This window comes from Verticillium alfalfae, genomic scaffold (genome assembly GCF_000150825.1).
Source record: "Verticillium alfalfae VaMs.102 supercont1.3 genomic scaffold, whole genome shotgun sequence".
NCBI lineage: Eukaryota > Fungi > Ascomycota > Sordariomycetes > Glomerellales > Plectosphaerellaceae > Verticillium > Verticillium alfalfae.
This window is the reverse complement of record NW_003315036.1, coordinates 2,672,250-2,681,976: the sequence shown is the minus strand read 5'-3', so window position 1 is coordinate 2,681,976 and position 9,727 is coordinate 2,672,250. Positions and strand designations below refer to the sequence as shown.

Here is a 9,727-nt window from a genome sequence, read left to right as displayed (position 1 = left end):
TCTGAATAATTTACTTACTCGACTAATATCACGCCCGTCACTCAAACCCCCCAAAGTTCGAGGACACTCTTGCGATGGCGCCATTCACCTTTGAAGCCTCGAAGACGGCAGTGATCACTGGAGGCGCATCGGGCATCGGCCTGGCGGTCGCCCAAAAGTGCTTGGACCATGGAATGAAGGTCGTTATTGCGGATAAAGACAGCAGCAAGCTGATCGAGATGAAACAAAATCTCGGAAGTGCGCTTGCCACTCTTGAGATGGATGTTGGTCGAGCCGAAGATTGGATTCGGCTCCAGAAGCTTGTCGATGGTAATTTTCAGGGTACGTTGACGCTTCGGCCAGGCATACGCGATAACCTCCTGTTGGGCGTGTACGTCCATTTTGCTATGCAACCTATTAATGTAGAATCCAGGTCGTCTTGATTTTCTTTTCCTGAACGCTGGCATCCAACCCTCGTCTAGATGGGAAGACACCTCGTCCTTTCAGACTATCTTCGACGTCAACTTGTTCGGCGTTGTTCACGGCATTTCCACCTTCTTGCCAACGATCAAGGCCACGCCTGATTCTGCCATAGTCATCACCGGATCAAAGCAGGGCATCACCAACCCGCCTAGCAACCCTGCATACAACGCAAGCAAGTCAGCTGTCAAGTCGATCGCGGAGCATCTGTCGTACGATCTTAATGATACAACAACCAACGTGCATCTTCTTGTGCCAGGTTGGACATTCACGGGCTTGGGCCGGAGCAACGCTCAATCAAGTGGCGAGAAGCCCGCCGGTGCTTGGACCTCAGAGCAGGTTGCCAACTACCTGGTCGAGAAGATGACTCAAAACGAGTTCTACATCATTTGCCCCGACAATGAAGTTACCGAGGAGATGGATGCCAAAAGAATAGCCTGGGCCGCACAAGATCTGGTACGCCGCCGCCCGCCTCTGAGTCGATGGCGGGAGGAGTTTAAGGAAGAATTCTCGAACTGGAACGCCACTTAATCTGCAGCCACGATATTGGATATATTTCATCTTAGCTACAGCGACTCGTACAGAAACCTTATGCTCGAGGTGTCTTTAACAGCTGGTGGAACTTCGGGAATCGTGAATGGCAAAGACTCACAATGTCCAGTGTGGAACGAACGTATCAAGATCTGCTCAGCCTTCGTCAGCATTCATCCCTGAAACACATTTCTTTTCGAAAGAACCATCTGTTACGTGCACCCTCTGACATCAAGCGGTCAAATCATTTCCATGTCTGCGTAACATATCCTGAAATTACTTGAGACGCTGTATCCACCTCGGAGTATTCTCATGGGACTTCTGCGCAATCAAAGACAGCAACGCTCCGTTGATGGGGCAGAGTTACTGGAACAGGAAAATCAAATCAGAATTTCGATTTCGAAGACGTCTAACTTAAGGGAACGAATAGAGAGTACTTCCAGGGAAATACAAGCCCGGGTCGTGGAAATGAAGGCCTAGGTCCAATCCAGGGATTCCTCCAGCTCCTGCGTTTGACGGTCAAAGTTAAGAGCGTTCAAATGCCGCTTTGCCGCCATCCCCACCTGGGCTCCCGGAACTTCCGGCGATGAAGACAGAGACAAGTTCGCCGCTTTCAACGGCTGGCTGACCATCTGGGGTGTGTTAATTACAAATTGGTAGGCTACCGGCGGTGATAACATGAGCTCTGCGGTACATGCTGACACCGACAGGTTGACTACGCCTGTGCCTCGTATCAGGCGGATATGTGATACCGCTTTCCTTGTGATATGTGTTCTCTCGAGCGTATTCAAAATTGACAAAAGAGCGGCCACTACAGCATTACCAATATTGTTGGGGGGCATGCATCGACGAGGCCGCTGAGAGCCCAATGACGGAAATGATGGCTGCGACACGGGAAGGGTCGTCGAGTTGGTAATAATTGATTATTCCTGAAAGGAGCTTAGTTTCAACCGGTTTAACAGCGTGTAAATTTAAAGAAAAAAGGGTAATGCCAGAGGTGATCGTTAGACAGATGATTTCGACGTTCCTCGTTTGAGCATATGGTTGTCTTGATGACCTCTTTTACTCGCTGCTTCCGCAGCGGTGTTCTGTTGGTAGGGTGTATCGCAACGGTATCTGCACCACTGTCGGTAGCTCAGTGAATTACCAACAAACCGTACGAACACTCAGCCTTCTCGGGTGGAATACTGGATCTGACGCAACTTATCTGTATCCAAGCAGATGTATGCTTACACCACTCCCAGGAGCTATCTTGTCGGAGGAACGGAGGTCTGTTCGTACAGGCCAAGGTTTTATTGGCCAAGTATGACCAGTCGAGACACAGAGGCACCCGAAGTCGTCCGGAGTGGCTATGAAATCAGGCCTGTGTAGAATCTGGGCTCATTTGGTGCAGGCCACAAACCAGGTGATGGCGCAAAGAAGAAAGTCTCCGACGAGACATTCCAATGTCAGGGTGCTAATTTGAAAGGAACGCATCAAGATTGCTTTTGAAGTTTTGATTGTCCTCGAACGTAGTCGGAACAGGATGGGGACACTACAGCCTTGATGTTTCAGACTCGGACGATTGGCGACGTACCGCCTGGTGAGGAGCTCTTGAACAATAGCAGCTTCACGGCCCTGGGCACCGATGTGACCCCAATTTGACCTCATTTCATGACTACAGCATGATATCTATTCGATTTAAGGCTTGCCGGCAAGCTATCAAAGGCTGCGTCGTTGAAAGAAGCCTATACAAACCATGATCAAACTAATGAAACCAATTCGCCGGGACATCTATCTAAGCCAACACCGCCATTCCCATGGCATTCTTGCCAGCCCCCATGTTTCCCAACTGTAAATGCTGAACCTGCTTCTTGCTTTTGGCATCCACGACCGTCACTGCGGCTTGTGTTGTTCCATTCCCGGGACTGAGGGCATAGATGAACTGCCCGGAAGCCCTGAGGTCAATCAGACCAGGATCGCCGTTAGAGCTCAAGTCGATCTCGCTGATGATTTCAGCATCCGCTGTGGACATCTCCACCAGCCTGTTCCTTCCAACGTCCGTAACAAAGGCTGTGCCCGTAGCCGGGGAAACGGTGGCCCAACACGTCGCAGCTTGGCCATCCACGGGCCCCTTGCCTTTGACAGTGGTGTTGCCATTGTTGGCATCCACAGAAAGTACAGCGCCACCGAAGGAAGCATCCGTGACGAAAATGTCAGTGGTTCCAGGAATGACGGACGAGCCAAAGAGTACGGATGTGCCCTCTGGGGATGTTCGCCTATTCTCCTGGCTAACAGAGGCGGCACATTCTCCTTCGTCGCTGGCCTGCACAGCAAAGGAGGAGAGGAACCCGGTATTGTTCTTCGTGGGATCTCCCTTGACAGTAGTGAATAAAGTGTTCTGGTCGTCTGAGAAGAAGACCTGGGAGACTGTGTTTGTCGGTCCGACGGGCGGTGTGGTCTGCTTCAAGTCAAAAGGGCGGAGGTTGTCCATGGCACCTATGCCATTCTTCGTAAAGGGTGCACACGAAACACCCGCCACCGCACCAGACGTTCCGACACAGACAATTCCATTTTTTGAAGACGCTGCCACCGTATTGGGAAACTCGCCTGGCACCGCGACGGGCCTGCCGACGACTTGGAGCTTGGTAGAATTTTTCTTGTCTATGCGGAACATGGTAATCGTGTTGGAACCGGCGTTGACCGCAAATAGGCTCTGCAGGACTATAGTTAGACGACTGTCTTGAAAGAGAATGATGGGAGACGTATATCCAAGGTATCAAGGAAAACACTTACATGTCCGGCTACAGTCAAGGCAGACTGGGACACTAGAGCATCCGGGGCAGCAGGCTGCCCTGTGCTGCTATCAACGGCATTAGAGCCTGCCCCGCCGGTTGCAGTCTGCTGGCCAGCCTGAAGCAAGCCGTCGACGCCAATCGGTAAGGCGATGACGCTGTTCTTGACTTCATTCGATAGAAGGTAAACGGCCTTGTCGGCCGGACTGGCGGCCTTACACGAAGATGATCCCGAGGGTTGGGCAGAGGCGCCGACAATGGAGTGAGTTAAGGCAAGTATAAGATGTGATATTTTGAAATGCATTGTAAACTTTGCGTTAAAGAGGCGAATGTGCTCTATATTTCTGGAACAATGTCAATCGTGATCCAGAGTATTGGTGATAAGCTAAAAGAGAGGATGCTGATGTGTGTTGATTTCACGAGAAAGTCATGAGATCGTCTGAAAAGAACAGCGCGCGAGCTCTAATATATATCATCACTGAGCCCTGGTCGTCACTGAGCCCTGGTCCCTTCAGACAAACGTAGGAGCGTGGGGACACACTATTGACATAAGAGGGCGAATATCATTTCGAGGATGAGAGTTCGTTGGTAATCAGAACTTCCTCTTTTGGACAGGCGAATAGGTCTGGGGTCGGGTTTCAGATCAGTATTCCACGACGTGCAACCAACCTGACACCTCCTGATCGATCATACATGCATAGTCGCATGTTCTTTGACTCGTCTATACGTTCGGCTCCATGTTCCGACCGCGAGGACGTCATGGTTTCGTCAACGTAACCGTTGTGTCCTGAACCAAGGGCATCTCCTAAGATACCAAACCATTGGTCTTACTGTAGCAGTATGCCCTCTGGAAACTAGGGCGACAAATTGTCAACTCTGAGAAGCAAAACGGAGAAAAGGCTGTCGAGGATTTAAAACTTGGGGCGTTCATGCCAGTACAGAGTCGCAGGTCTAGGCCTCCTTCAAGCCATTGCCACAATGCGAGATCCATCGTGACAGCAGGCCAAGATACTCAAGTGGATGGATCACTGTTACTGAGGGTCCATGATATTTAAAAAGGAGGCCTTATTGAGATGATGGCCACTTAGATCAAATAACACACTGGAAATACATTTTCCAGCTCAGGACTGTCAACCACGAGTGTTTTGTACATGAAGTCCTATCTGAGGGAAATTAAGAAACACAATTTTGACATGAAGTGCCCGTATCAATAATCACAGCTCTCAGATGTGGCCGGGTCCTGTGCTGCCTTGACATCTGTTCCGTTCCGCGGATTGCCAGTGTACAGGTTGCCTTGGTTGGCACCGCCCCTGTTTTGCGACGAAGCTTGGCCTCGGCCACCCTGAACAGGACCTGCAGCAGCTTGGTTTCCCTTACCACCGTTTGCGGGATCTGGGCGGCCTTGGAACCGGTAACCGCCGCCTTGTGTACTGTTCAGGTAAATTCCAGACTGGGCCTCAATCTTTCCCTGGGTACCTTGAGTCTGACCGTTATTGTCCTTAGCCTTGCCCTGACCACCCTGAGCTTGACCGTTGTTGTCCTTCATCTGGCCCTGGCCACCTTGAGTCTGACCGTAGTTGCCTTGAGATTGACCGTTGTTGTCCTCAGCCTTGCCCTGACCACCCTGAGCTTGACCGTTGTTGTCCTTCGCCTGGCCCTGGCCTCCTGGAGTCTGGCCGTTGTTGTCCTTCGTCTGGCCTTGGCCACCTTGAGTCTTACCGGTATTGTCCTTGCCTTGACCCTGGCCTTGTCCTTGACCGTTGTTGCCCTTAGCTTGGCCCTGGCCACCTTGAGTCTGGCCGTTGTTGTCCTTGCCTTGACCCTGGCCTTGTCCTTGACCGTTGTTGCCCTTAGCTTGGCCCTGGCCACCTTGAGTCTGGCCGTTGTTGTCCTTGCCTTGACCCTGGCCTTGTCCTTGACCATTGTTGTCTTTGCCTTGACCCTGGCCTTGTTCTTGACCATTGTTGCCCTTAGCTTGGCCCTGGCCACCTGGAGTCTGGCCGTTGTTGTCCTTGCCTTGACCCTGGCCTTGTCCTTGACCGTTATTGTCCTTAGCCTTGCCCTGACTACCCTGAGCTTGACCGTTGTTGTCCTTCGTCTGGCCTTGGCCTCCTGGAGTCTGGCCGTTGTTGTCCTTCGCCTGGCCTTGGCCACCTTGAATCTTACCGGTATTGTCCTTTGCCTTTGACCCCTGGCCTTGTCCTTGACCGTTGTTGCCCTTAAGCTTGGCCCTGGCCACCTTGAAGTCTGGCCGGTTGTTGTCCTTTGCCTTGACCCTTTTTCCTTGGCCTTGACCATTGTCGCCCCTTGCCGCCCTTAGCCTGGCCCTGGCCTCCTTGAGTCTGGCCGTTGTTGTCCTTGCCTTGGCCTTGGCCTTGACCCTGGGCACCTTGGTTCTGGTTGCCCTTTCCTTGGCCTTGGCCTTGGCCTTGACCCTGGGCACCTTGGTTCTGGTTGCCCTTTCCTTGGCCTTGGCCTTGGCCTTGACCCTGGGCACCTTGGTTCTGGTTGCCCTTTCCTTGGCCTTGACCTTGACCTTGACCCTGGGCACCTTGGTTCTGGTTGCCCTTTCCTTGACCTTGACCTTGACCCTGGGCACCCTGGTTCTGTCCTTGGCCACCGCCGCCTCCTCCTCCACCGGCGACAACTTCAAACTTGGTGCAATCATCTTGCGCACCTCGCTGAGCAACAGGCATGGCGACAGGCTGGTGGTTCGCCGCTCCGATCAAGGTACATACGCGGTACACGCCAGCCGGCAGCCCGCCCGTGACGACGGCCTGCAGCAAGCCCTGGCCGTTCCCGGCGTCGTCGATGCCCTTGAAGAAGGCGAACAGCTTGGGGTCAGGCGGCGTCGTCGAGTCGAGTGAGCCGATGGACTGGACGGTGACGTGGCAATGGCCGATGATGTCGCCGCGGCTGTCGAGGTCCTGGGGCGCCGTGTAGTAGTTTGTCGTCGGGTTGACAAACACGCCGGCCTTGAGGTGGGCGACCTGGACCGAAATGTTGAACGTCGTCTCGGCCGGGATGGTCTTGCCCGGCTGCGGGTTCGTGATCATGGCGGAGATCATGTTGTCGACGCTGGGGAGCTTGCCCATGGGAACGCCGTTGCAAGACCCCGTCTTGATCTGGACGCCATTGGTGATGGTCTGGCCCTTGCAAAAGTTGATAAAGTTGTCATCATCGCTGCGAGACTCGGGTCAGGACTTTCTTGTCTTTTCATTGTCCGCCTTGCTAGTACAAGTGGTTTGGACTTACGTTGCGGACGGCGACTGTCCGGCCTTGATGCCTGCGGTGCCCTGCTCCTGACCGGTACGACCACTGGCGCTCTGGATCAAGTTCTTTTGCAAGCAGTTTGCCTGGTTCTGCCGGGCGAATATATCTCGAGGGTGATGCTTGACAGAGTCGTGCGTCGCGCCGAACAGAGAAGCCTCGATCAGGCCAGCTGATGCGAGGAACACGTAGATGGAACTAGCCAACATGTTGTGTTTTCTTCGAAGAGGAAACGAAAAAAAAAAAAGATTGTGAACAAACAAACGAAGCAGGAAAGGAGTGAATGGAAAGAATGGAAGCGACTGGGCTGAGATGACTGGCGTCGATTGGGATACTGCCGAAGGCTTGGCTCGCACTTATATACAGAACATGACGAGAGTGCTGGTGGGCCAGGTGCCAGCCCGATGGGACGCTTGACACTTACACCCTGACTGGACGGGGCCAGGAGTCGAGATGGTTTGACACTTGAGGCTTGCTCCCGAGGCAGGCTAGACTGCCATCTCGTGTATCCCTTAATGACGCGTAGCTACAGGGCGGGCGCTGAAGCCGGGGCGGGGGGTTGAGTCTACGCCAACGGGCGCCATCGTGGACAGCGTAGCAGGTGAAGGGGGCGGCACGAAGACTGCGGCGGTTCAGAGAGCACCCAGCCGTCCGATACATGCGAAGATCCTCTGTGGACCATCGGGGGATCTGGCGAGCATGTCGCAGATTCGGGAAACTCCTTCAGATCAGGGGCCCATCCCCCTTACCGTTGCACGGCCAATGGAGGCCGACCGAATTGAGTAATTGCAGTCACCTCATTGTGAGGCAGCCCTTTTCTGCTGAGTTGGTGACATGGGGGTGAAACCGTGCTGGTCGGACGACTGGCGTCTCAACCCCGCGAGCTTGTTCTGTACGGGTAATCGGCACTGGGATTGCGTCCATGGTACAGCATGGGTTCGCAAGCCCACGCGACTTGGACGTGCCCATTGCGAGAAGAGCAATCGGCTTGCTCCGATTGATTCTTTCATGAATCGAAGGAAACTCTCCCTTGTCGTCTCACCCACAAACTTTGTATGCCAGACTTCACTAGTCCAATCTCCCAAAAAGGCTCTCTCACGAAAGATAAATTAAAAAAACCTTGCGCAACGTTGCAGAGCAGGACATGCATTTGAGCAGTGTTTATGCGCCCAAAAAAACTACACATGGGCAACACGATCTTTCGCATCTTCAACCCTGGAGGTAGGCAGAGGGTCTTACATTGCTTTAACGTGGACTGAGACGATCGCAACTGTAGCACTAAGGGAGGATCCCGTACAAAAGTGAAGAGGCCAGGTTCGCCGTGCGCAACCGTGAGGTCTAGTCCCTATCATGAGTTGAGTTGAACTCAGTTGAGATTATGCAGAGCCTATCGCGATCGGAAAGACAAGCACACCCAAGCGCTCGAAAAGCAAGTTACAGAGACTCGATCAAACGAGGCGAGACGAGCACGCGAATGTGAGGACCTTCGCGCTGCTCTTGATCGAGCATCAGGCCTCCTTTCGCAACATGGCATCCCAGCTCCCCTAGAGCTGCGTCAGACCGGCTCATCGGCCTTGGATCGCATGAGTCCCGGTCAGCGGGTTGTCGAAGCGCTTTCATCGCCCATGCCGTTCTGACCGGCGTCACTCGCTTAGCACCAGCAGCCCAGCGGCCATGTGACGCGTCAAGGCACAGGCCGAGCTCCCGACTCACGTGACCTCCACCCATTCCCCTCGCAGCCAATCGCGAGGCCACCGACTTCAATCCAAACTTGCAATCTTGACGACCACCACTACAAAAGCTCTCTGGCAACCATCACCCGCCCGACACCTCCCACCATGGCCGGCGACGACGTCCACCACCCCAAAGATGCCCTCAAGGCGGGCTTCACCGGCCTCACAATTGTCGGTACATCCGGCTTCTTCGTCGCCGCCATTCACAACGCCCTGCAGGTGAACAATGTCGGCGCCATGTCCGTCTTCACCCGCAGCGGTGGCATCATCGGCGTTTTCGGTACGACAAGTCCAATTGGGTGCTCAGCTGTCGAGTAAACGTTGCTGACTTGTGTCCTTCGTCTATAGCTCTCGGCGGCGGTGCCTACGAGTTCACAAAGACCGCGAGCGCCAACCTGAGGCACAAGAATGACCCTTGGAACTCGGCCATTGGCGGCTTCGTTGCTGGTTCCATCCTCGGCATGACCAGTACGTGACCTCGTCTACCGAGATACGAAGCCTGGGTAAGAACCTTGTTGACGCGCTTCATAGGGAAAAGGATGCCTACCGTTCTCGGTGTTGGCGCCTTGGTGTCCGCAACCATGGGCGTGTTCGACTTCACCGGCGCTCGCCTGCGTGGCTGGGCCGAGCGCCCCGAGGAGGACGAGTTTGAGCGAAAGCTGGCTCTGCGCGCCAACAGGAGGAGGCCGATTGAGGAGACGATCGCTGAGCTCGGCGAAAGGCGAGGTGCGTTTTTTCCTGCCGGCTGAAAGGCGCTTGGTTCCAGGAGCGGGCACAGCCGCGCACACCGTTCTATACAACGCTGACACCCTGCAGAACTCAAGACCGAGGGCTACGATGAGCGGAGGCGCGAGCCCCTGCAGGCGAAGTACGGCGTCGAGATCAACCCCGTCAAGGCGACAGTCGAGTAGACTGGTGACCGAGTGGAAGGGAAGGGACCAGACGAACCTACGGGCAAGC

At 54.1% G+C, this 9,727-nt stretch overlaps 4 protein-coding genes across 4 annotated transcripts; 2 read left to right on the top strand and 2 right to left on the bottom strand.

Annotated features, from left to right (window-relative positions):
• Nucleotides 1-173: 173 nt before the first annotated feature.
• On the top strand, nt 174-990 carry VDBG_03352 (oxidoreductase; the record flags this gene model as incomplete). The annotated part of the gene is made up of 2 exons (XM_003007167.1): nt 174-321; nt 413-990. The coding sequence occupies 2 exons, from the start codon at nt 174-176 to the stop codon at nt 988-990; spliced, it is 726 nt and encodes a 241-aa protein (XP_003007213.1).
• Nucleotides 991-2,767: 1,777 nt separating this feature from the next.
• On the bottom strand, nt 2,768-4,068 carry VDBG_03351 (conserved hypothetical protein; the record flags this gene model as incomplete). Its single annotated transcript, XM_003007166.1, has 2 exons — nt 2,768-3,685; nt 3,766-4,068. The coding sequence occupies 2 exons, from the start codon at nt 4,066-4,068 to the stop codon at nt 2,768-2,770; spliced, it is 1,221 nt and encodes a 406-aa protein (XP_003007212.1).
• A 903-nt stretch (nt 4,069-4,971) lies between these two features.
• On the bottom strand, nt 4,972-7,243 carry VDBG_03350 (conserved hypothetical protein; the record flags this gene model as incomplete). Its single annotated transcript, XM_003007165.1, has 3 exons — nt 4,972-6,396; nt 6,503-6,947; nt 7,020-7,243. 3 exons carry the CDS (start codon nt 7,241-7,243, stop codon nt 4,972-4,974), a joined length of 2,094 nt encoding a protein of 697 aa, XP_003007211.1.
• A 1,629-nt stretch (nt 7,244-8,872) lies between these two features.
• On the top strand, nt 8,873-9,678 carry VDBG_03349 (NADH-ubiquinone oxidoreductase 21.3 kDa subunit; the record flags this gene model as incomplete). Its single annotated transcript, XM_003007164.1, has 4 exons — nt 8,873-9,047; nt 9,116-9,235; nt 9,299-9,493; nt 9,584-9,678. The coding sequence occupies 4 exons, from the start codon at nt 8,873-8,875 to the stop codon at nt 9,676-9,678; spliced, it is 585 nt and encodes a 194-aa protein (XP_003007210.1).
• Nucleotides 9,679-9,727: the final 49 nt, after the last annotated feature.